This window comes from Apostichopus japonicus, chromosome 13, assembly GCF_037975245.1.
Source record: "Apostichopus japonicus isolate 1M-3 chromosome 13, ASM3797524v1, whole genome shotgun sequence".
NCBI classification, from domain to species: domain Eukaryota; kingdom Metazoa; phylum Echinodermata; class Holothuroidea; order Aspidochirotida; family Stichopodidae; genus Apostichopus; species Apostichopus japonicus.
This window is the reverse complement of record NC_092573.1, coordinates 3674796-3702500: the sequence shown is the minus strand read 5'-3', so window position 1 is coordinate 3702500 and position 27705 is coordinate 3674796. Positions and strand designations below refer to the sequence as shown.

The 27705-nt window shown below is 36.3% G+C and overlaps 1 protein-coding gene across 1 annotated transcript in view; it reads left to right on the top strand.

The window, feature by feature from the left end:
• The window catches only part of LOC139978601 (vacuolar protein sorting-associated protein 33B-like), a 36180-nt gene extending 10229 nt beyond the window's left edge, over nt 1-25951 (top strand). Inside the window, exons 11-20 of the mRNA XM_071988942.1 lie at nt 364-450; nt 1247-1340; nt 2164-2241; nt 3470-3534; nt 7721-7775; nt 9230-9450; nt 11048-11146; nt 15512-15605; nt 20821-20940; nt 23561-25951. Coding sequence (XP_071845043.1) covers nt 364-450; nt 1247-1340; nt 2164-2241; nt 3470-3534; nt 7721-7775; nt 9230-9450; nt 11048-11146; nt 15512-15605; nt 20821-20940; nt 23561-23634 — 987 coding nt within the window. The 3' untranslated portion in view covers nt 23635-25951. The remainder of the gene's footprint in view (nt 1-363; nt 451-1246; nt 1341-2163; nt 2242-3469; nt 3535-7720; nt 7776-9229; nt 9451-11047; nt 11147-15511; nt 15606-20820; nt 20941-23560) is intronic.
• Nucleotides 25952-27705: the final 1754 nt, after the last annotated feature.

Below are 27705 nucleotides of genomic sequence, written 5' to 3'. Positions count from 1 at the left end.
TGATCTGTTGTTTACACGGCATTAAAGGAGAATGTTTTGACAGAGGTTATTAATATTTATCACACATAAAAGCCTCCGTATGCTGAATTGGCCATTCTTCCAACCCTTCAAAAAAAAATTTCTATCAGGTTTTTCATCAAAGCAAAATAAATACAGCAAGATGAGCTATGCTTGAAAAGAAAAATGTTGTTTTTGGAGCTTTCAGAACCACAATTTTGCCAACAGTAGATTCTCTTCAAGTACTTTACTACACATGCTAAGCATTTATTTAACACTATCAAAATTTGACACATTACTGTTATATTTGTAAGTTACTATCTTATCTGCCCACAATGCATTTTTCTTTTTTCATTTCTTCAACAGCTTTTTGAGGAAATCAGAAACAGACATATATCAAATGTATTTGGCTTTCTAAGCCAACAAGCTAAACTTGTCCAGTCTGGTTATTCTGTGAGTAGAATTATCAATTGACTACTTCCTTACCTGTCTATGCACAACTATTGCATAATTTCTCCTCCATGTATTGAACTAACTTATTAGTTCTTTTAGTATTAGGTCATCCAATAAATGGCGCTGGTCTATTCCAGTCGGCCACCGTTCCTTTCTAGTTTTTGCCATCTACCAGCTGAAGATATGTAGGATCCTTTGATAACACTTGAGCTTCAATCTCCTTTCATCAGAGTAGTTTTTGCTTTCATTTGGAACAATCTGTGATTCTGTCTGATATAGAGATTTCTTTGGACAAGAGCTTAACTGTCATTCATCTTCTTATAAAAATTTCATATTTTGAACATTTGGAAGTTGCTTTTTACTTTTACATCACTTTGTTGAAACCTTGGTCAATGATATGAGAGAGTCCTTGCATCTCAGAGAATTGAAATTGACTTTTGAAAATGTCTGGTTGCATAAATGCTGGATATTGAGTGGAGCATGCTTAATACAAATTTCATAAGTGTTTTAACCATGTTTTAGCCAAGGTGAAATATTTCAACATATATTTTATGTCACAGTCGGAATTCCTTGTCCTGTTTTGTCCATCCCAGGTATCGCATCACAAAATGCTATGCAAAAATTAGCAAAATGCTATACGAGTGCAAAGTTTTTTTTACACAGGTAACATATTACTGTAAGGGAAAGTACAGAGCCTTCAAATATGCTATACTAAATTCGAGCACTGATATATTCCCTGCATCATCCTTGCTTGCCTTTTAAATACTGAATGCTATACACTTCTCTTTTCCTACAGAAAGGAAGAAATATTGCCTCCATAGGTGAAATGAAAGACTATGTTCAAAAAGAGCTAAAAGATCTGAAGCAACAGTATAAATCGCTCACAATACGTTAGTATTAACAATTTTAAATCGTAGATGTATTTTGATCGATTACATTACTATGTATATTGACCATGTCAGGAAAGGATCTTTAGAAAAAGTACATTTCTGTAGCATTTGTTGTAAGTATGCATTCAAATGGTGTGGTTGTATGTTTCTGTCCCATTAGTAAGTCTGGCTGTACAGATTCCCTCAGGATGTATACACTGAAATGATGTCTTGGCAATACTTGCTGAAAAGTATGGAAGTAGATGACACTATGATTATGTCCCATTAGTAAGTTGTATCCTATCTCTCAAGAAATGTGTCATTTAGTCTTGGTTAAGCTCTCCAATAGTCATTGAAAGTCTGGCTGTACAGATTCCCTCAACATGCATAAAGATGAAATGATGTCTTGGCAATACTTGTTGTAAAGAATGTATGTAGATCACAGTATGTTTCTGTCTCTTAGTTAAGTTGTTAGTATGCATTTAGATGGGTATAACTGTTGGATCCATTTCTCGAGCGATGTGTAGTTAGAATAATTTCGCATGCAAAGAACCTGTGTCTTGTAGTGAAAGTTCATCTTAGTTTTACAGACTTTCCTCCTGCCATAGGAAACATACACTGTACAAAATAAGGAACAGCACAAATAGTTACAGCTGTATCATGATAATTGCAAATACATCAGAAGCTAAAAATGCTGTTTTTGCAATGAATGCTAACATACTATTGTTTTGTGACGTCACCTCTTGATGCCATTTGGCTTTACCACTGGACAATACCTCATGTGCATCAATTTTCATCTCCCATATCAGAAAAAACAAACAAAGTTTTTACTTCTTTTTTTCAGATATTGGTGCTTGTGAAGGAATTATACAACAAACTAGTAAACAAGTGGATTTCCAAGAACAACTCCAAACAGAACATAGTGAGTATATAGAGAAATATCATGCCTGCTATGTAAAGACACTTTTGAACAGAACATAGTGATTATATAGAGAAATAATGCCTGCTATGTAAAGGAACTTTTGAAACAAAACATAGTGATTATATAGAGAAATATGACACCGTCTGTAAAGGAACTTTTGAAGCAGAACATAGTGAGTAAAGAGGTATATCTTGCCTGCTGTTTAAAGAAACTTAAGAATGTAGAGAAATATCACACCTTCTGTGTAAAGGAACCATTGAAACAGAAGACAGTGAGTATAGAGAAATATCATGCCTGTTGTGTAAAGGAAATTTTGAAAGAGAAAATAGTGAGTAAAGAGGTATATCATGCCTGCTATGTAAAGGAACTTTTGATACATAACATAGTTAGTACATATAGAGAAATATCATACTTCCTATGTAAAGGGACTTTTGAAACAGAAGAAAGTGAGTATAGAGAAATATCATGCCTGCTGTGTAAAAACTTTTGAAACAGAACATAGTGATGGTAGAGGAATATGTCAGTGAAATTTTGATACACTTTTGATTTCCTTACAAAGCACTATTTTTTTGATATTTGCAACCCTTGACGGAGTAGCAATATGGAATTCTGCATCTGCCTCTGAAGAATAATCTTCTAGGATCAAAACATCAGACTCTAATAGTTTATATATGTACAGTAGATGAGCATTTGCTTACAGTTTTCTATACTCTTTGTTTTTGAGTAATACACTGCCAGCTTTCAATGGCTGCTAATGCAAACAGTTAATTCAACGCATTCAGATACCAAGCTAGTGTGTTCTATGGTTTTTGTCACATGCGGTTCGTTTCGTTGTAAGCTCCTTCAGCATGAAGGCAATCTAATAAACTCTATTCGAATATCATACCATCAAAACTTGAAATATTTAAATATCTCGTCTGTTTATAACTTGTCAGGATTATGTACAATGAATGGCAATGTTGACAGAACTGTCTGGAGAATTTTTTTTATTTTTTCAAAATTCATCATTTATAATTAGTAGCCAATTAAGATTCGTGGGGCCTAATATACCCCGAAGGTGTCATAGCTTCATCAGTTTGGCTTTGGGAAATGCTTGGCAGAAACTTGCTGCTAACTTGCATTTTGAGGAGTAGAATGAGATGAATTAAATGTTGTTTGTCTGGAATAGACATGTGTATTGCATGATTAGTGGATTTTTCCGATTCTATTTTTCTGTTTTGTTTTTCAGGCATGTTGGATGGAAGTAAACTGAAGGATTGTTACACCTACGTTGAAGAACAGATAGCAAGACAGGTAATTTGGGATGGAAAGTGTTATAACAGTAGAAATAATAATAATTATCATCATCCACCCGGAAGGTAGTCTTTAAACGAGGCAAAAGGGGTTGCATAGTTACACGGAGAGTTGAAATTCAAATGGCTGTAACAATTAAAAACATTCATCTGTTTATTTGTTTCTTCCACGACAATAATACATATCAATATATACTTGGAACATACATTAGTGCAACATAGTTGTGAAAAAGAAGTGTTTCTAGGAAGTTTTCGGGCATAAAGTAACACTCCCATGGGAAGTGTTTCTAGGAAGTGTTTTGGCTTAAAATAACACTCCCATTAAAGTAATGGAAGTGTTTCTAGGAAGTGTTCTGGCTTAAAATAACACTCCCATGAAAGGAAAGGAAGTGTTTCTAGGAAGTGTTCTGGCTGATAATAACACTCCCAAAAAAGTAATGGAAGTGTTTCTAGGAAGTGTTCTGGCCTAACAAGACACTCCCATGAAAGGAAAGGAACTGTTTGTGTTTTGGCTTAAACTAACACTCCCATGAAAGGAAAGGAAGTGTTTCTAGGAAGTGTTCTGGCTTCAGATAACACTCCCATGAAAGGAAAGGAAGTGTTTCTAGGAAGTGTTCTCGCTTAAAATAACATTCCCATGAAAAGGAAAGAAAGAAAATGACGAGAAAAAAACAAGACAAAATATAAGTGTTCCATTTAATATCATAGAAACTTTAAAAAAAAGAAGGAGCTCTTACTTGTTTAATTGGGATCTTTATTTTAGATAGAATAACCCATCACATTTTATTTGGCCAGAAGTTGAACCAGGCCACACCCCTAGCGAGGTGTTAGTTTCCTTTGGTTTTTTATGCTGTTGCTAGAGATTACATCTGGTATGTGCATAAGGGTACTTCTAAAGAAGGTCATCCAAAGTAGAGCCTGGACATAGAAATCAAATAGTTTGAATCCAATTTCAACCCCCCCCTCTCCTCCCCCCTTAAAATACACAGTAGGAGGCATGAATGGATAAGTTCAACCAGCATCATTAACTTAATGGGTTTTTTTATGATCACAGATCACTCCCTTGAGGGTTGGATTCTATACCCCCTCCCCCTCCACCTCCCCCATCTGATTGAAAGATTCATGTTTCCATTTAATTTTACTATTTTATGTTACTATTTTTCACTGCAAGACATTTCTTCCAAGAGCTTGTGCAAACACCTTTTTCAGAGATGTTATTTAGTAGTTTCTATAATGCTATGTCTTATCAGTAATTTGATGAGGGTGCTTTGCATATTTGAAACTCAATTGATATTATCTGCTTGTAACACCTTTTTTTTTTTGTTGAGTTTTTCTTATGTTTTGCCAAAAGCTAACAATGTTTGTGATTTCTCTTTACAAATCTGACCGTTAGGCGGTAAGAAATTTTTATCTGCATCTATGTTTGCTGATGTGTTCCTGCTAGTGATTGCATTCAATTATAGCGGCTTTTTTGTTTTGTTTTGTTAATTTAGCGCTTGATTCTTGAACGATTCTAAAATCCAGCAACGATGTAATTCTATGTTGTCTTCACCAATCAACTGCCAAGTCAGATATTTGTTTGTATACCGATTGATAAATAATGATCTTGAAACTTGACTGGGCAATAACATTTTGAAATCAGTTTAAGGGTTACTTATTCTTGCTGGTTCATATTCATTTTGCAATACTATATATATACATATATATTTATATAAGAGTCTTAATTTTATCAATTTCAAATCTACTTTTTGAGGAATACTTGGTAGGTTTGTTCAATTTGCTGACAAAACTCAAAAAGTTGCTTCGATTGCATGTGATATCCTGCTTCAATTGCATATGATGACCTGTTTCAATCCCATGTGATATCCTGCTTCAATTGCATATGATGACCTGTTTTAATCCCATCCTGCTTCAATTGCATATGATGACCTGTTTTAATCCCATCCTGCTTCAATTGCATATGATGACCTGTTTTAATCCCATCCTGCTTCAATTGCAAATGATGACCTGTTTCAATCCCATGTGATATCCTGCTGCAATTGCATATGATGACCTGTTTTAATCTCATCCTGCTTCAATTGCATATGATGACCTGTTTTAATCCCATCCTGCTGTAATTGCATATGATGACCTGTTTTGAGTGCATGTGACATCCTGCTGCAATTGCATATGATGACCTGTTTCGATTGCATGTGACATCCTGATTTGGTTGCATATGATGACCTGTTTTAATCCCATCCTGCTTCAATTGCATATGATGACCTGTTTCGATTGCATGTGGCATCCTGCTTTGGTTGCATATGATGACCTGTATCAATCCCATGTAACATCATGCTTTTATTCCATGCGATGACCTGCTTCAGTTGTATGTGACAACCCTGCTTGATAGTAGCAACAGTCTAAAGTTGACCCTATTCTTGAAAAAATGTTTGATTCTTATTGATGTACCAAGTTTAAGGGGAACTGCATCTTGTAACACAAGCACAAGGTTGAAATTTAAGGCCAACTTTCAATGCATGCATCATGTTTTCTTAGGCTATCTGTGTCATGCCATGCATGTAATGTAACAGTAGTGTTCTGTGGGAACATTCCTCCACGAACAGCAACTGTCCTCGGGCAAAGAAAAGATCCAGATTAACGTGTAGCCTCTCTGGCAAACCTGCGTTCCAAAACATCACACATTTTATTATTGTTTCATAGAACTTATTTGCATTTCTAAAACATTAAATTTATGACAATTTCGTTTAATGAACATTATGAGGTCTCTTGTCAATAATCTTTATGGATCTGTTTCTGTAAAAATAAGAATATTATCAACTAGCAAACTCCGTCAATAAGAAGAGATATGAGCACAAATATTTGTATAGTGAAACAATTTTTAACTCATTTACAGAATTGCCTTGTAACTGTTCATATTATAAACTGAGTTGCTGATTGATCAAACTTTCTTCATCTGAGCCTCCCAGTTATTGTCTTCTGTATGAACTGTCTGCAAATAGTGTCTATTACCAATATTATTCAATTGTATTGTAAGGCTCATGTTAGGTAGTTCGGGAACGGTAAGCCCGGCCTTACACTGATACCGTAGATCCGAGCGTGAAACGTGAAATAATCAGGAAAAGCGGGTACTGGATAATATATGTCTTCTTTTATTGATTCAGGATAAAACTATAACTTTGGAACTTGAGATAATTAAAATGTAAAGAGCCCGAAGTCTACAGACGTAAATATAAATAACGGAGCCAGCTTTTCTACGTCTGTAGACTTCGGGAGATAAACTTCAACTCCTCGATAAATCTTTAAGAAACACTTAAACCCCTGATTCCAAAATAACAAATTAAGACGCGTTGCACAGGGCACACGCTCTGCCCTTGAACCCGATTGGTGTAAACTTTTAACTCACCCCTTACCAAACTCTTGATTGGTTGAGTGCCAACCTGATATGCAGATGAGCATATGCAAATGGGCACTCAACCAATTTGAACCAGTTTGGCTGTCTTCCAACCCCGAATCATTTAAAACAAAAGATACGCTTCTAATAGTGCGTGATTTATATCCCGCCACACCACAGCGCAAACCACCAATGCGCGAGCCATGGGTGACGTCATAATGACAATAACTAGAATACGCTTCACAATGACAATAACTAGAATACGCTTCACAGTATCATATTTGCTACACTTCACTAGACTAGCAAACAGTTGCATGAATAAAACTCCTTTTCCCATGTAGGCTTTACAGAAAGTTTTTGTATGTACTATTTTTTAAAATATTATCCATTTGTTACAAAAAATCACTGTGCGGAGTTCGTTTCGTAACATAATTTTCTTTTTATAAAAAAATTCAGGAAAACTGCCACAATCGTTTTTTCTGTTGTTGATAAATTGTAACTAAAGAGTCAGTTAAATTTCAAATACCTGTGAAAGAAATGTGAAGTATTGAACAAAACTAACGTCTTTGAAAATTAAAAAGACATTGTTAACATGGACAATCGAAGACATTAGAGCCAGCTTCTGTCATCTCAATAGAGTTGGAATATTGAAGCAAGAATCAACAGGTCCAGAATGCGCTCAAAACTATGATTTGTAAATGAGCTTTGTTTACATCTGTCCTAACCAGTATAACCTATCTTTTGTCTCTTCATCATGGCAAGTCGGTGATATTTATTTCTGTTGTTTCCACTACAGACTTCACCCATGAGATCGTTGAGGTTATGCTGTTTGCTGTCCCTCACACAAAATGGTACGTACCTTTATACTTGCTCAAGTTTGCTCTCTTTCAAGTGAACAAATTTATAAAAGATAGATGCAAAGAAAGGGAAGGGGGGGTGGGGGGTGGGCTGATGCTTCGATACTTGCAAGATTATTCTTTTGGAGGCAGACTAAAATGAAAACAAAGGTCACAATGTTTTGTCCACCTCTGAAACAGGTCCTGCTATGTTGGAAACATTTGACCTACACATGCGGTTAAGAGTAGATAAGCAGCTTGTTCATAGTGTATTGTCTTTTCTATATATTCAGATTCAGTGAAAAGTCAGCTGTGAAATTCATCTTTCAATCCCAATTATCAAATGTCTTGTCAATTTTTAGAAATTTTTGGGCAATATGCTGAAAGACAAAAAAAAAGTGTTCTTTACTGTTCTCAAAGATCTTACGTGTTAGAAAATTGAGGCAACATGACTTTCTTAGGTTTGTCTACAACCCTCAGGAATTAATTTGAAAGTAAAATATACAACGAACTGCATTTCTGATATTTGGGAGGTAATGGGAGCCCCAAATTTACATTTTGCAATTGCACTGATGTTGTCAGCAAAAGGCCAAGTTATCACCTAGCTAGCTAGTTGGCAAAATGTGCCATAAGATGTAGTAAAACAGTCACATCACACATGCAAAACTCTTGTTGATTGATCCCCTTTTTTTGACACGGTTTAACAGCTCTTTGAATATTTACTCTTGGAATATTTTGTATTGTGAATGCTGCGGTCAATGTTAAAAATTGCTTTTTAAACTTTGTTTTATTTCATTTGTGCACTTGAAAGGGATGGGAAAGGTTTGACCTGATATTGCAGGCAGATTATCCCAGATTTATATGTTTGCTTTGTACTCTGGTTCTTGTACTTTTGAAAACCAAATCTTGTTTCAACACACATAAGTTTGGTTTTCTCAAAGGGAAAAGGAACAACCGAAATTGATGGTCACTGTATTGCATCGTGTGAAATCACAGTTAGCATACCTTGGTTTAAGATGAGCTAGTGTTACAATATACAGGCCCCATCTTCCCCAAAAAATTTTTTGCACTTGGATAAATTTCAAGAACAAACACTTTTTACTGTTGGAATGGAAAGCTACATCAGTTTGCCCCTAGTTGGAAATGGAATTTGAGCTTGTGTTATAATTTATCTGGGACCATAAGACTGAATCTAAACAATGGGTAGATGAAATCTTTGGCAACCATGTTGTGAGTCTGTACACCTCTGGGTTTGATTTCAGAGAAGCCATATTAAAACTGAATGTGCCAAATACCAGGGACATGCATATTTATAATATATATAATTTATGCATATGAATTACTCACAAGTGTGACACACAAAGTTTCTGCCTGTGATGGCAGATTGTTCAATGACAATATATGAAGCTGGAGGGGTTGTACTACAGTGAGTAGTACAGTAAACTAAATTACTGATGTTTTCCTTACAGGTTTACCCACTAAAGACTTTAAGAGTCTTCAAACCCACTACCTACAAAGTTATGGTTACGACAGCCTGTTAACATTCTACAATCTGAAGAAGCTGTGTATGTTCACGGAACAAACCACGGTGGAGATGAGCAAGATGTCTGCCTCAGACGTGAGGACAAAGATCGCGGAGAAAGCGCTCAAAAGGACGTCATTTCGTTTTCTCTGTAAAAGACTTAACTTGGTGAGGAAAGTCCCCATAATCTACTCTATATTTTATTTTGTGAGGACAATGAAACATGAATATGATGTCTCTTGCAAAGATACATGTTGACGACCCTTTTTCCCATATCTTTCTTGGAGTGACAAGTTTTCTCACATTTGTGAAAGTACTCTGGGTTGGTGATGAGAACTCTTCCCTCTCTCTATAATCTATTGATTAGCTGTTTAATTAAATTTTCCAAACTACCCTCGAAGAGGTGGGGATGAAATCCCTTAATGTCAAATATATCAACATCATATCACATCATAAGCATATAGTCAGGAGGGCTTGCTGGGGACAGAGAGAGGGAACAAAACATTTTAGTTAGTGTGTAGGTGACAGAACAACTTCTCATATTGACGTTTTAGGTTATAAATAATGTTCTTTGGACCGCTGTACATTATCTGATATCATGTTAAAGTGTATGGTGACTGTCATTTTCACAGTGCACATTATTCAGTTTGTACATTGTTGGAGATGTTAGGCATCCCATCTAGCAGATTTTGCCATCAAGGTTGTGTTATTGTCTTTGATGGATATTTTGGCCGGTATCCTCAAGAAATTACATTATAGTTTTCAAGAGACTGTGTTTGCAAAATATATGTTACTTTTAATAAGTACATCATATACATTTTAATACTCTTACTCTTTATGTTAAAAAGCTCTGTGATACTCTATGCTTCAACAACAGGACATAACTGAACCAAATGTTCATCCCTTGCTATCGGCATAGAGATCGGTAGTGTCATGCATATTATTTAGAGCTATTCTAGTGTAAACAAATAACAGCAACAATGGTAACCGGTTGTCCACTCTAACTAGAATTGAGCAACTAACCAGTGTTTGCAGTAATGTTTAGTGTTTAATGTGTGGTTACTGTATTGCTAGGGTTTATGTCTGGCTGGATAACAGTTCTAATCTAGCCAAAATTTTCTGTGCTCTTTCAAAATATACCTGTGCTGTGGCCGAGTGGATGAGGCTTAGTAATCGGGAGGTTCCGGGTTCGATACCTGGCAGGGTCATAGTAAAGTGTTTTTTTTTGTCGAAGAACAATCTACGGTTTTCCCATATGAAATGACATTCTAAATTGATGAAAGATTCCAAATTTGAGTTAAAATGTAGAATTGGAAGCCACCCAATGTGTAAGTTGTAATCCATAAGCCCTTGCGGGTTTCTCCCACATTTGTGGTGGCTTAAGCGTCGTGTTGGTAGTGGTGGTGATGGTGGTGATGATGGTGATGATTATGATGATGGTGATTATTTGTTTAGATTTTCCCCAGTCAGTTTACCTTAGTTTGTTATGATTTGCCAATTTTTGTTTTTAATATAAATGGTTTGTCACGATAATACAGCTTACTGTTCTGAATAACTTAAACATATCGATGAACATAGGAGTTGTACCATTGTATGTACAGTATGTGTTTGTGTAATCTTTTCCAAATAGTAGAATGTATCAAGCACCCTTTAAGTACACATGGTCAGTACCCAGTTGTTATCAGGTGTTAGATTTGACTGATGGCTGGTATGGATGTTTGGTTTCTGTATCATGTTGTATTTAAATTTTTTTCTCTTTCACCAGATTCCTAAAACAGGTGACATCAATCTCAGAAATCCTGATGATATGTCGTTTGTATTCAGTGGATCCTATACACCACTCAGCTGTAAACTTGTTGAACAGGTATATTTTTCATGTAAACTTGTTGAACAGGTATGCTTGTCAGCTGTAAAATTGTTGAACAGGTATGCTTTTCATGTAAACTTGTTAAACAGGTATGTTTGTTGTATAAACTTGTTGAACAGGTATGCTTGTCAGCCATAAACTTGTTGAACAAGTATGTTTGTCATATAAACTTGTTGAACAGGTATGCTTGTCAGCTGTAAACTTGTTGAACAGGTATGCTTTTCATGTAAACTTGTTGAACAGGTATGCTTGTCAGCTGTAAAATTGTTGAACAGGTATGCTTTTCATGTAAACTTGTTAAACAGGTATGTTTGTTGTATAAACTTGTTGAACAGGTATGCTTGTCAGCCATAAACTTGTTGAACAAGTATGTTTGTCATATAAACTTGTTGAACAGGTATGCTTGTCAGCTGTAAAATTGTTGAACAGGTATGCTTTTCATGTAAACTTGTTAAACAGGTATGTTTGTTGTATAAACTTGTTGAACAGGTATGCTTGTCAGCCATAAACTTGTTGAACAAGTATGTTTGTCATATAAACTTGTTGAACAGGTATGCTTGTCAGCTGTAAACTTGTTGAACAGGTATGCTTTTCATGTAAACTTGTTGAACAGGTATGCTTGTCAGCTGTAAAATTGTTGAACAGGTATGCTTTTCATGTAAACTTGTTAAACAGGTATGTTTGTTGTATAAACTTGTTGAACAGGTATGCTTGTCAGCCATAAACTTGTTGAACAAGTATGTTTGTCATATAAACTTGTTGAACAGGTATGCTTGTCAGCTGTAAACTTGTTGAACAGGTATGCTTTTCATGTAAACTTGTTGAACAGGTATGCTTGTCATGTAAACTTGTTGAACAGGTATGCTTGTCAGCTGTAAACTTGTTGAACAGGTATGCTTGTCAACTGTAAACTTGTTGAACAGGTATGCTTGTCATGTAAACTTGTTGAACAGGTATGCTTGTCATGTAAACTTGTTGAACAGATATGCTTGTCATGTAAACTTGTTGAACAGGTATGCTTTTCATGTAAACTTGTTGAACAGGTATGTTTGTGATGTAAACTTGTTGAACAGGTATGCTTGTCATGTAAACTTGTTGAACAGGTATGCTTGTCAGCTGTTAACTTGTTGAACAGGTATGCTTGTCAGCTGTAAACTTGTTGAACAGGTATGCTTGTCATATAAAATTGTTGAACAGGTATGCTTTTCATGTAAACTTGTTGAACAGGTATGATTGTCATATAAACTTGTTGAACAGGTATGCTTGTCAGCCATAATCTTGTTGAACAGGTATGTTTGTCGTATAAACTTGTTGAACAGGTATGCTTGTCAGCTGTAAACTTGTTGAACAGGTATGCTTGTCAGCTGTAAACTTGTTGAACAGGTATGTTTGTGATGTAAACTTGTTGAACAGGTATGCTTGTCAGCTGTAAACTTGTTGAATAGGTATGCTTGTCAGCTGTAAACTTGTTGAACAGATATGCTTTTCAGCTGTAAACTTGTTGAACAGGTATGCTTGTCATGTAAACTTGTTGAACAGATATGCTTGTCATGTAAACTTGTTGAACAGGTATGCTTGTCATGTAAACTTATTGATGAACAGGTATGCTTGTCTGCTTGCCATGCTTTCTGTCCCATTTATATTGTGTTTGCACAAACAAAGTCTTGACTCCCATTGACATTCAGTGAACCATTTTCACAATGTGAAGTGTAAGGCGTGGTCACAATTTCTTGACTTGCATCATAAAATGTGTTTAAAAAGTGGATGGTGTTGTCTGTTATAGTCACTTTGCAGACCTGTACAGATAATGTACAGTCAGAGTGCAGACCTATGTCAAACTACATATACATTTGTTATTAGTAGAATAAAGAGTAGGGACTTATTCAATGTTATTTCTGTCATGTTGTAAGCCACACCGTCGTTGCCAGATGCCTTCATAAATCCTCACCAAACTCTGCAGAACATTTAACTTTAATAAATGCTATCCTGATGTGTTTGTCACCTGTAAAAAATTCTTTGTACTATATGCTGCTTTTTAATAGAGCTTTTTGAATGCTGGTTTGTAGTTATTTACCATTCCAACCCAGTCATGTAATATTTACACGTAATTGGATATCCCCAATGTGTGTGTCTTAGATGAAACAACCAGGTAGAACCATGTGTGTGTCTTAGACGAGACAACCAGGTAGAACCATGTGTGTAGACAACCAGGTAGAACCATGTGTGTAGACTACTAGGTAGAACCAAGTGTGTGTCTTAGATGAACAACTAGGTAGAACCATGTGTGTCTCAAGACAACCAGATAGAACCATGTGTGTAGACAACCAGGTAGAACCAAGTGTGTAGACAACCAGGTTAAACTATGTGTGTGTCTTATACGAGACAATCAGGAAGAACCAAGTGTGTGTCTTAGACGAGACATCCAGGTAGAACCATGTGTGTGTTTTAGACAAGACAACCAGGTGAACCATGTGTGTGTGTCTTAGATGAGACAACCAGGTAGAACCATGTGTGTGTCTTAGATGAAACAACCAGGTAGAACCATGTGTGTCTTAGACAAGACAACTAGATAGAACCATAGTGTGTGTCTTAGATGAGACAACTAGGTGAACCATGTGTGTGTCTTAGATGAGACAACCAGGTAGAACCATGTTTGTAGACAACCAGGTAGAACCAAGTGTGTAGACAACCAGGTAGAACCATGTGTGTGACTTAGATGAAACAACCAGGTAGAAACATGTGTGTCTTAGACAAGAAAACTAGATAGAACCATAGTGTGTGTCTTAGATGAGACAACCAGGTGAACCATGTGTGTGTCTTAGATGAGACAACCAGGTAGAACCATGTTTGTAGACAACCAGGTAGAACCATGTGTGTGTTTTAGACGAGACAGCCAGGTAGAACCATGTGTGTGTCTTAGGCGAGACAACCAGGCAGAGATCAGTAGTTCAGTAGTTTCCTTTCTTTATCATGGTTGTGTCTCTTCAAATCTTCTTCAACGTTGACCTGCAAACTGTAGCACTCTTCACAGACACCGGTATTAATCGTCAGCTGTGTCACACTGGTAGAGAGCTTGAAGTATTTTCAATTAATATTAATATCTAAAATATTTAGGAGAAACAAATGAGTTTTCTTGATTGGTAATTTCATGTTGAGTAATTGCATTTCTTTTCTGAGTAAACATAAAACATTTATTTAGAGTTTTGATGATTATATACACCTGAGGATTAGTTATGTGGGTTAATACTAATTTAAGCATGAGGATTTGTAAGTACACATAGCCAGTAGCAAGTAACATAATTAGAAAACTGAACAATTCTGTTGGCAAACATTGAGGTGTGCAACTACTGACTCTTTCATCACACCATAAAGTTTAATGTTTCCTTTAGTAGGTACAATATGATTATCTTCTCTGGAATAGAAATTTTACCCAAGTTCTATATCACATCCATGGTTTCCTTTTGATGTTATTCAGTGTGGAATAAAAAATTACCAATTTCTGCCATCAACATCATGGATTTGATGGTTTTTTATTAAATAGTTCGAATATTTCGGGTGAATAATGGATGTGCATTCTACCAAGTCAAGAACTTTAAATTAATAAGTTTATGACTGATCAGGAAAATTCTTTAAACTGTTGTAAACAGTTTAAAGATTGACTTTCTAGGCACAAAATTAATTTTGATATATTGCATACCTGACCATTATATAAAACCACTGCTATTAGTTCAGGTTGTAATTCTAAGACACTTTTAATTTTGGAGGAATTACCCTTTAAACAGCCAAGGTTAATTGGTTAAAGTGACTGGACTATGTAGTCTAATACTCAGACCAGTAATCAGTTCCTCATATGCAATACATAACTCATTAGGACAAAAAAGATACAGACTTTTATGTCCTGCAAATGCATACATAATACCAATTTGTCAAAGACAAATGATGTTGAATATAATCCAAGGATGCTCTGGTGCTTTATATGAAATTATTAGAAAAAAGTTTTTTTCAGACAAAAGTATTAAAAGTACATGTTTTGACATGAATTTGTCAAACACTGGATTAACATTAACAGTTAAGGCCTGCACTGAGGAGCTGATGTCCTCATCAGTTGAGCCTTAAAGGAGCATTCTACAGATAAAATAAATTGTTAAAGGTAAATGTATTGAAGATGTCTACAGCTATAGAAACATTACTAGTACTTCTTTTTATATTTTTTATTGAACTAAACTGTATCAAGTCTAAAGTTCTGCCTAAAGTCATTCTTTGCAAAAAGAGGTCGTACTCTTTCGTCAATGTTCTTATGTCGTTAACACTCATCAATTATGTAAATGATCGCTCTTCTCTTACCTATTTCTCCATTTTAAGATTCTTATGAGAATTGGTTGGGGTGGATTAGAAGACGTCAAAAAACATCTCTCCGGTCCATGTTTCGAGGATCACAGAGGCCTATCGGCGAAAGGTATGGCAGTTCCTAGTCTGTTTTTGTTTTATCCAAAGAATCGTCATCAATCCTGCCAATGTGTTAAATGTATCCAAACACTCCTGATTATACAATGATGACTTAAGAAACAGTGAGACTGAGAAGGAAGGGAAAGCCCATCCGAAATTATCTGTAACAGTAAATCGGAAGATAAGGTTGAGTTGCATAACCTTCAAAATTCACTGGCAAGTTTGGTGTGCTTACGATTCAGAACATGTGTCCATCCAAATGGTTGGGTCTTCAGGTTTTCAAAATATATCACCTTGTGCCGTCGAGTCGTGTTCGACCCCTGGTGATGACCATGACTTTAATCCTCCAATCCTGCCGGCTCCTGGTTGCCCCTCGAAGTCTATCCAGAGTCAACCCAGTCGCCTGCTTGACACCATCCATCCATCGTGCACGTGGCCTGCCCCTCTTTCGTGATCCATCACCCATTCCCACCATTAATGATTTTTCCAGAGAGTCGTCAGCACGCATGATATGACCGAAAAAATTTAGTTGTTGCCTCAGGATCTGTGCTTCCAGTGGAAGTGAGGGTTTTATTTGTTCCACAATCGAGATGTTTGTTCTATGTGCAGTCCAAGGGACTCTCAATAGCCTGCGCCAGCACCATAATTCAAAACTGTCTATTCTTTCCCTCATTCCCTTTGTTATTGTCCATGATTCACTCCCATAGAGCACAACTGGGAAAACTAGTACTTTCATCAGTTGACTCTTCGTTAATAATGAGATTGCTTTGTCCCTCCAGATCTTGTTTAACCCCGTCACAGCAGCTCTTCCAAGAGCTAACCGTCTCAAAATCTCCCCCTTACAGGTACCATTGTCTTCAATTCTAGAACCGAGAAAGTTAAAGTCGTGTACTATTTCAACTTTGTTTCCACCCAAAATAATTTCGTCCAGCTCCTCTGTGCACATAACCTTGGTCTTCTTTAGGTTCAGGTGTAGCCCAGCCTGAGTGCTATGTGCCTGCACACGTTCCATCAGATTAAGGAGGTCTTCTTTGCTTTCTGCGAGCAGTGTGGTGTCATCAGCATATCTGAGGTTGTTGACTCTTCTGCCACCTATCTTCACCCCTAGCTCTACATTGTCTAGATTGGCTTGTCTCATTATGTACTCGCTATAAAGGTTGAAAAGGTAAGGTGAAAGGATACACCCCTGTCGAACTCCCTTGCCGATGTTGAAATTTTCTGTATCCCCATATTCGGTTCGAACTTTCGCTTCCTGTTCATTATATAATGATTTAATCACATGTACTATGTGCTTGGGAATTCCCATTTCCGTCAACATGGTCCACAGTGTTGGATGGTCAACACAATCAAAAGCTTTACTGTAGTCTATGAAACACATATAAACGGGACGCTGGAACTCTCTTGACCTTTCCAAAATCCATCTAAGGTTGGCAATTTGGTCCCGAGTGCCTCTGCCTTTCCGGAAGCCTGCTTGTTCGATTGACATTTCGCGTTCCATATATCCCTCTAGTCTGTGTTGAATTACCTTCAGCATGACTTTACTTGCATGTGAGATCAGTGCTATCGTTCGGTTGTTTGAGCAAATTCGGGGGTCACCTTTCTTCGGAATCGGGATGTATATGGATTCCTTCCATCTTTTTGGCCAAACACCAGTGCACCAGATTCGCTGACAAATTACAGTTAGTACTATTACACCCTCTTCACCCACTTCCTTAAAGAGTTCAATGGGTAATTCGTCCGATCCTGGAGACTTTCCATTCGCTAGTGACTTTACAGCTTTTCTGACTTCTTCCTCAATTATCGGTGCTTCCTCTTCGTAGATCCCTTCCGTAAATTGTGTGGTGATATTATGATCACTTCTGTACAAGTCCTCTGTATAAACACGCCATCTCTCTTTTACAAGTGACTCTTCACAGAGATCACCTCCTGCATTGCTCTTCAGACTTCCAACCCTCGGTTTGAACTCTCCTGTGATGTCTCGGATCTTTTTGAAAACGTCTCTTGTTCTCCCCCTTTGATTGTCTGCTTCAATTTCAGCGCAAACTCTATTCAGATGATTTTCTTTGTCCTTCCTTGCCTGATACTGGAAATCAGCATTCAGTTGTCGGAACTCTCTATTGTGAATCCCTTGTTTCTTTGCCTCCCTTCTTTTATCTGCGATTTCTATTGCTTTCTTCGACAGCCACTTGCTTTTCTTTTGCTTTTTAGCCCTTGGGATGTTCCTATCTGCTGCCTTTTTTATGATGTCTTCTACCTCCTGCCACAACTCATCTGGTTTCCTCTCAGTCAAGTCTAGTGCTGCGAAGGAGTTCTTGACCTCTATGCTGTATCTTTCTGGGATCTCGTTCAGGCTGTATTTTTTGACTCTATCTTGCTTCTTGACCTTCCTCAATTTGATATGAATAATGGCAACTAACAGTTCATGGTCTGTGCCACAGTCAGCACCTGGCAGTGTATTTGCTGATTTAACTGCGCTTTGCCACCGTTTACGAACAAGAATATAGTCAATTTGGTTACGGTATTGTCCATCTGGGGAGGTCCATGTGTATAATCTGCGCTTTGGTTGTTGAAACCAGGTGTTTGAAATAACCAGCCGGTTTGCCTCGCAGAAATCTAACATGCGTTCACCTGCCTCGTTCCTCTCACCCAGGCCATGTCTCCCACTGATGCCAGCAACTGGTTCTTCTCCAATCTTTGCATTCCAGTCTCCCATAATAACAAGTGCATCACCTCTTGGCACGCTGTCAACTAGGTCTTGTAGTCTGCCATAGAAGTTTTGTGTGTCTTCATCGCTTGCTGCTGAGGTTGGAGCATACACTTGGATAATTGTTGTCTTCACAGGTTGACCATCCAGCCTTATTGAAATCATCCTGTCATTCACCGGGTTGTAGCCTAACACACTCGCTGCTGTAGTCTTGTTACAGATCAGTGCAACACCATTTCTTTTGATGCGCTCATGTCCAGAGAAGAACACCTTGCATCCATTTGACTGGAAGTGGCCCATGTCAGTCCATTTGAGCTCACTTATACCCAAGATCTCAACTGCTGTTCTATCCATCTCTTTGAAAACTATATCCAGTTTACCCCTGTTCATCGTTCTGACATTCCATGTTCCTATTTTATGTTCCTTACTGAAGTTCATCCTGCCACTGATGGCCCTGGTGGTCTCGGTCTCTGCACTTCCCGTGGGATTTAATGCAGCCACGTCATTTCTACCAGCTCTGGTGACAGGATGTTGCTCTTCCCCGGTAGTAGGTTTAGTGCTTTCAGGCCCGCGGGTCCCACCGTCCGGCACTATATCTGTTCTCGTAATGTCTGTCATGGTCATTTTCTTGGCAGAATACAGAAGTGGTTTGCCATTGCCTTCTTCCGGCCCAGGATATACCGCCCAGACATCGGTCCCGCCCTCTGTTAGCCTACAGCCAAGCAAGCCAAGCTCACTCTACTGCAGTTACCAGGGGATACGTGACTATGCCACAAGTGCACAGCTCGGACGTAGAGGAACGGACCTCCATTAAACCCACCTCCATTAAACAAAATATATAGATTAAGAAAATACCTCATAGTAATAATATTTTTGCAGGGTACCTGTTAAGAGTGAAAGCCATGAGTCAGGCCTTCCGGATAGGCATTGGTTTGTAAGTGTTATAACGGAATAATCAAATCAAACTTGGAAAGAGCCTTCGATGGAAAGGAGTATGAATGTGGCCGACAGCACCTGAAGATCACTTGATTTTGCTAAGTGACATTTACTCATATTTCTTAACAACTGTGGAATGGGGATTTTTAAAGTTCATAGGATAGTAATTATCAGATAGAAAGTGCTTGTACCTATTTCTTTCTCTCTATCTATCTCTCTCTTGCACACACACACAATTGAGCAACCTTAACTAAACGGAATATTGTACGATTTACATCAAAATTGGTCAACCATTTTGTGGCGTTGAAACAACCAGAAAGTAAAAAGTAGGCAAAAATAAGCAATATATAACTCAGCCACCAGATTATCACCTTCGGTGTGAGAAAGTATCGAGGTATCTGCAGCATCATTGCTCTAGTTCCAGCCCAGAGGACGACCAAGGGTGAAATCATCGACTTCCGAGAAATACTGTATGTTCCGATACGGATGATCGTCGCTGAGAGGCTCCCTTTCAAGAGCGGCGGTAACCGCCATGATTTAGTGTTTAATTACCACCGCAGAGACACAAAGCATGTCATGATATACATCGGGATGTCATTAATGAAACGATTAATTAACATGAGATTAATGATCAGTCACTGATTCATGTTCACACGAGAGAGTAAAAAGGCGTTTATTTTCATTATCGTCGACAGAGCTACGACATCGCAAACGTTCTCTTCTTGTCTCCGTCAATAATTCATTCCTTACATCCCTGGTAATATCATAAAATACAGACCCTGTTATATTCTTAATAAATACAACTGCAATGTTGTCTACTATGTAAGCCTATGACTGTGTGTTCAGGTGGAAGGGCAGCTTCAAAAATAAAACTCTTGCTCTGGGATGTTACATAGGCCTTGTTGCATGAAAGGTTTCCATGACTGTTGAGTAGCTACAGCAGTGATCTCCGCCTAGGTTTGCATCTACTGGTAGTTATAGTTAATTTCACTCTTACATAAAGCAGTATTCAGCTGTAAGAAAGTTCTAGCTCAGAGGATGTGCAGAAAACTTAACCTATCAACCAAGAATATATCATATTTACCAATGATAGAAATGTCAAGAAAAATTAACAAGCATCGCTGGATGGTACAGTACAAGATTTTTCTAAACTGGAAATATTTGATGTTTTATTTCCATCCTTTTCTACATTTAAGAATATTCAAAAACCCAACCAGGATCCTGTGACAGGTTCTCTGTTGGCAGACGACAGATAACGGACAAAAGCAATATACACAGACAGATAGTCCAATCAAATCGCGGCTGACATCTGTCTGTGTTATATCTTCTTGTCAATTCAGGAAGATCCTGCTAGGAACGAAGTGTTGGGAATTTTGAAATACAAGCTTGTGGTTTCATTTTTAACTGTTAATTACAGAAATTTGTCCATGCCTCTAAAAAACATGAACAATAAAGTCCAGAAACTTTTAAATTTGATGAAAAAGTTTAACCACTTTGAATTCCAATGTTTTTGTTTTAAAATGTAGCTAAATTTCATGAAAAACTTGTAACACATGAAAGTAACTGTTCTTTTTCCCCCTTGCAGGAAGTGTACAAAGCAGTGCTGCTGTGAAACCAAAATCAGAAAAAGTTGTCTTAGTTTATTTCTTGGGAGGGTGTACCTTTGCAGAAATTGCTGCTCTTAGACTACTCGGAAAGGTCAAAGGTAAACTGTCAATTTCATATTTTCATCACGAAGCATGAAGAATAGAATTTTGTTTAGGTTGTCATTCCCGAATGATTTTCATGGGTTATTGTAGTAGATTGAATTTTAGCAGTGATGATTGATATAAAAAAATGTCAGCAGAGGTGTGGTACAGTAGGTGGAGGGGAGGGGGAGGGGGAGGGGTAGTGAGAAGGACATTTAATTCATAATGATTCATAATGCCAGAGGGATTGAAGGAGGAGTGAAAGTGAAGTTTCAATTTTGGTTAAGGGCATTTATTAAACCTTTGTTGCATCTTTGTTGATAACTCAAGATTTACTCTATGGAATGGTGGGCCCAAAACTACTACTTTAAACTTAACTAACTTAGCAACGTATGTAAAGTGTGTCAAGAGTGTGCCAAATTCATTTCTGTTTCCCCAATTAGCCTTTGATGGGAAAGTTTGTGAACTGGAAAGAGCCACTGTCTATATTTTGAAACTAACTATAAACTATTAAAGTCACAGAAAACCTCTGGTTTCAGAAGTCTTTTAATTTGGCATCATACCAGACAGCTGTTTGTGTGTGCGTGTGGCGCATGTGCGTGTGTGTGTATGGAATTAACAGAACATCTTGTACATTAGATCTGGCAACATTCCACATCTAATAACTTTTCAGAGAGTAATTTATTTACTTTGATATCTTAAGTAAAAAATCAACCATGAAAGGTTAACCTTAGTTCACTGACTGTCTTGTACTTTTTGGTTTAAATGTAGTCACATCATGCAAAGAGCATCCCTGTTTTCCAGTCACTGTAGTAGTACATTGTATACAGTTCACTATGAAATTAAATCCCCATACTACTTCCCACCACCTGTTTTGTTGCTCGACTAAATGAGTGCTTTGTTTCAAATGAATGCTGTTTTAAGTAATTAGCGTCTTCGAATGTGGGTGTAATCATATCTTTAAGTACCAATAATCATTCCAGTCCAGGGTTCTTTAAGATATATGCAAATGTAGTTAAAAGCGTAGGTTTTGTCATCTACTGTAAACTTGATGTAAAAGCTTAGACCTTACTTGTACATTGTTTGAGAAGACTCAAACTTTCTGGGTGGTATTTAGCATTTACTGTAGCGAACTAAAAATGTGTTTGATATGGATGATTTGTGTCATCTTGGAGAGATATTGTAAACACTTGCATATGGACTACCAATTATATCGTGCTGTACATTTAGCATATCCTTGCACAGATCTATTGGACATTGTGTTACGAGAACATGTTCAATACACTACCTGTTATGTAAAACGTTTAATCTGTTATTATTTGACTCCTGGACAAGCCCCCTTCCCTTATTTCCACCCCTCAAACGTGGCTATCTAATAACCTTTCTCTATGAACCTTCTTATTCTGTTTTTTGGTCCCCTCGTTATGCCGTCCCTCTGTACATCAACCAGTATGGATAATGAGCTAATACAAACCTTGGGCGTTAGAGTCTGCTGCAGTTGCTTTTTTTTCCTTCTTGGCAAACAACATGCGAGCAATTTTGACACAGTTGACTGGCCGTGACATTTAAAAAAACAAACCTGTTTCTTATCATATTCATGCTTCATAGTCTGTATTCTCATCACCGGCTTAGTACACACTTCATCTTGTCAAGAGTTGTCTCTCCTGTTTTTTTTTACGAGAAATTTATCAAAATGTCAGAAGGCACAGAACTTTATGATCTTAACTTGCTAATACAATTAAGAAGAAGCCAAACTATTAGTTTGCACAAAAAAAAACCCATAAAAACATGAGCATTCTGAGGGTAATTTTACTGCTGTACACTGCTGCAATGCAGTCTGCCATTGTAAAAGGCATTTTGATTTGCACCATATAGGAGCTCCTCATTTTATATCATCTTCCAAGGACAAAACTTTATGTAAGATGCTCAAGATGAAGAAATAAGCTGGTATATCAAAGAACCCATCCAGTGTTTATAAGTGCATCCCGTGGTGATAATACCGTTCTGTTTATTCAATCTAACTGGTTGTCTCTGATATCTCTGGTTTGGAATTATTCATATTATCTTCTCATGATACTGTAGTGCTTCTTATTTATAGGAAAATATGACTTTTGTGTTAGGACAGAACTACCAGAAGTTGATAATGCGTATGGACTGACCGTGATTGAACTTGGAAGTAACTTTAAGTTTGCCTTATATTATCATTCCAATTCTTGAATTATTAACATTGAGTTGTGTTTGATCACCCTGATTGTCTGGTATACAAGTGATTGTAGAGCATAGGACCTCCTGGAGAAATGATTAATGGTATCACCATGAATCTAGTGCTAGATAGAGCACTCTGGGTAGATCAAGGGGACTTGTATTTTAAAAGGGCCACCTGGATTTATGCCCGTTCTAGTAGAAAAAGAAATATCATTAGTGCGGTCACTGGATCTAATCCCATTCTATCAAATTTCTTTTTTTTTTGGGCCTTTTTAAAGTTTGAAATAGTGGAATTTATGGTTCGTTCTACAATTTTCATTAGTCTATCATGTGAATACATTGGTTTAGAGGGCTTTAAGCAATCCCTATTTAGGTTACCCAGTCTTTAACTCACCGTAATTGTGGAATTCCTTTTCGTTGGTTTTTAAACAGGTTATCGATTCATCTTTGCAACCACTGCTATTGTAACCAGTCAACGTCTACTTCAATCTGTTAGAGAAAAATGAAAGGATTTGGAAGATCTGTTGTCTGTTTGTGAATCACATTCCACTGACAGTTAACACTTGCCAAACTGTTGACCTATAGCAGATTTCTCAGTGGATGATTTGGTCACGTGATCCACATGCTGCATCTGGTGTTCTACCACCCATGATCATGAGATGATGTTAGTGGAGATGATGCCATGTTTCCCCGCATCACTGATTGGCCGAGAAATACTAATGAAGAGCTAATAATCACTACGAGAGTAGAAAATAGCAAACACGCTGGCTAACATTTGGATAACTTGTCATAGCGGCACACGCATGTCCTGCAGCTCGGAATGAATTGATGTCAGTGTTCAACGTGTCAAGAGGCAACGAAATTTGATTTTTTTTTTTTTTTTTAAATTTTTCTTTTTAGAATGCAGGGTATAATTTATGTCAGTTTTACTTTTGTGACTCAATCAGCATTAAATTCATCAAATTGTGTTAATATTTGTGCCGTACTATATTTAAAAAAAAAAAAATTGAGCATTTGTGAACTCCCTTCTTAGTGATACCTTTGATAATTTATATTTTAAAATTTCATTCAACTCACAACACAGACTTTGGAATTTTTTAATGGCCATTATAACAAGAGAAACTGTTTAATAGTTTGTATTCTTTCACAGTTCTGCACAAACTTTTCATCATTTTAAGATTCTGCGATACCGTTATTCCTAAAGGGGCTGTTGCACATTGACAGTTTAGCTTAGTACTGTCAGTGACAGCAATGAGCAGTGATCATCAAGCATTTTTTTCTTCAAAAGCCCTTTTTTTGTCAAAAGCTGTGGCAGCTCTCACCAGTTTCAAAGGTCTGGGGTGTCAATTGCTCTAAGCTCATTTGAATATCGTTTTATTCGAGGAAGTTTACTCGTTTTCATTTCGGTAGCTTTATCTCCATTATTTTGCATACTTGATTGATAGTAAATTCGAAAAGATGAAGAAGAAGAATAAGAAGAAACTGGTTTACAATATGCAGAGTCCGTTTTGAGTCATTTCAAATTGATTTTTTTTAATTTTATTTTTAAAAGATCTCAAGTCAATAAACTTGCCAATCGATAATGACTCAATCAAATTGACATAGTCTCTGGTTGTAAATCAATGGTAATATATGTAGGTGAGACTGTAGGTGAGACGTACACTGAACTACTTCTGGTGCTCTGTTAATAGGAAAGTTAAGTGATTGCAATGTCTGTTTGTATTAGTGACAGGTCTTGTATGAAACTATAGCAATGGATACTGCTGAAAAACAAGCAGGTTTGAGCTATGTTACGTGATTTTTGCTTTGAATTTGAAATGTTCTGTTGGGAAAGAGGCAGACAAAATAGTTGAGAAGGAATATACAGAAACCAGTCCCATTTTTGGGGTTGTTTTTTGGTTGTTGGTATCATTTTATTTTGGAGAACTCTAAGAGAACTGGATAATAAAGTTATGAAAGATATCTTGCTGAGAGATTTATGATCATATCGAATCAGGTTAATAATTCACTGTATTTCAATTTATCACGGTTTGCACTACTACCATCTTGAACCTAAATATGTATAGGCAAAGGTTAAAGGTCATCAATATTTGTCCCCAAATTTTAGGATTCCACAACTTTTCAGAACGATTCAAAATGATTTTTTCGTCATGTTCCCAAATTGAAAATTTCAAATAGTTTTCTGACATACATTACTTAAGATAATTAGGTCATGCCTTTGAACTCTGAACTCTGTAGCGTATTTGGGAGCTGTAGGCGTGACCTTTGAACTGACTAAATTATGACACCAAAGTAGCTTGATATTCTGAAATGATTGCAGAGTTTAAAAAAACTTAAAGAAAAAAGAAAAGAAAACACACTTTAAAGCATTTTTGATAACAGTTTGATAATATTTACCGGCTTGATAATAACCCTTTGGCGATACATCAATTTTACATCTCGATAGTCCCTTTACAGGGCACATCAAAGGTCTTGTAAATATAAAGTATTTAAGGCAAGTTTTTATCTCTTAAAAGAGGTCAAAATGAATGATTTACTTCCAGTCTACAGCTCTAAAAGCCTCAACGATGAATGATTCTGATATTATCACTAAAATAGGATGTGACCTTGCAACATGATCGTCATATCCCTATGTCTCAAGAAACATTTAATATTTCCATTTTTATTTTAATATGTACATGTATAACCTTGAGGATTTTCAGTGGCAATGTACAACAATGGTATATGCCTGGTGCTTGTTTTGTGACAATGTATGTATTGTCATTACAACATCAAGATTGCTCAGAGTTTTAAGGTTATACTATTTGTTAAATGGAATTTATGTCATTTCTTAGTGAGGCAAGAAATTGTTAGTAAAGGGTAGATTGTCTTGGATTAATGTAAAGAATGTTTGATCTGCATCTTACAGGAATGGAGTTATAGTAATTCCAAGTGTTTGTTAATGTTGTCACGTTGGTCACTGTACAACATTACTCCAAAACCAGTGTTTGAAACAAAAAGTTTTGGTGCGTTGCTCTTGCAAATATCTTTGTTGCCTGAGTTTGAGTCTTGTAATTAAATAGTGATTTTCTCATGTTTGCAACAACTTTAAAATCATTGATAAATTTAGTATCATTAAAACTATAGTTACCCCAAATTTTTTATTGTTTCTTAACTAAACACAAGAATTTGCGTTTGTTTTTATAAAAAATAATAGGTTGCTGTAGCTGGTTTGAAGAGGACAAAAGCACCATGATTTATAGTCGTGTAATTAAATCGTTACATACTTGAAACTGAGAGTAGCTTTTTATTGTAGAAGAGTCAAAATGTTGTGTTTATAAATGTGATATTAATGTGGTTTTCTTAAAGATGGTTCAATGGTAGTAGAGAATGTTAGTAATAGTACCTGTCAGCAAATATCTATTGCATATGTATAACTAATGTAGGCAAAGTCAAAGTAAAGGAAACAGTGTCTGAAGAAGAGCTTTATATATATATATATATATATATATATATATATATATATATATATATATATATATATATATATATATATATATATATATATATATATATATATATATATATATATATATATATATATATATATATATATATATACATATATATATATATATATATATATATATATATATATACATATATATATATATATATACATATATATATATATATATATATATATATATATATATATATATATATATATATATATATATATATATATACATATCTATATATTTATATACATACATATATACTGGTGCATATCAGTCAAACAGATACATATCAGTCAAAATCCTGTGCAATTAAGATATGCATAATGCTGAATCTTTAATGAAAGCTCTTATGCTTAAGAGACATTAAAAATATAGCCATAAATATTTAACCAGCTTTTAAAGGAAAATAACTTGATAAGTCTGTTTCAATTTATGTCTGATAGTTTGAGTATAGCGTTACCCAAGGCTGCTAGTTTAAAGAATGATAAGCAGTTTAATATCTTACTTCCCCAAAAAACTGACTGTTCAGCTTCTTGAAACTCCACCATGATTAAAACAATCCTGTGAAACCGGAGAAGAACGCCTAGCCTCATTCAATCTCTGTTTTGAGAGAGAGACAGCTTGTTTATACAATGTATACCTTCTTCAGTGTGGAAACTCAGTATGGCAGGTTTTGATTACAGTGTCTTATAGATGAAGCCCAAAACACCTGTATCTATGACAACGGTTTATTATTCCCAGTTATCAGCTGCTCCTTGTTTACATTTATGCATCAGTATCGGCTTCATTGAGTAATTACACTTATCAGTAGTAGTAGTAGTATAGTAAGCAGTGGCAGAGAGGTAGTATTAGAGGTCTTACTGTATTCACACTTAGAATGTATTATCTAATTTGATGTGGATCAAACTAAAACACAAACAAACAAATACATTGTTATTGAATTTCTGATATATTTGAACTGTTGCTTCATAGCAGCATGTACTTTAATTATGCATTTATACATTAACTTTATGCTTGTAATTTGAGAGAATAGTTAAACACGTAGAAATGTTTTCATAGTGCTATATATTAAATATT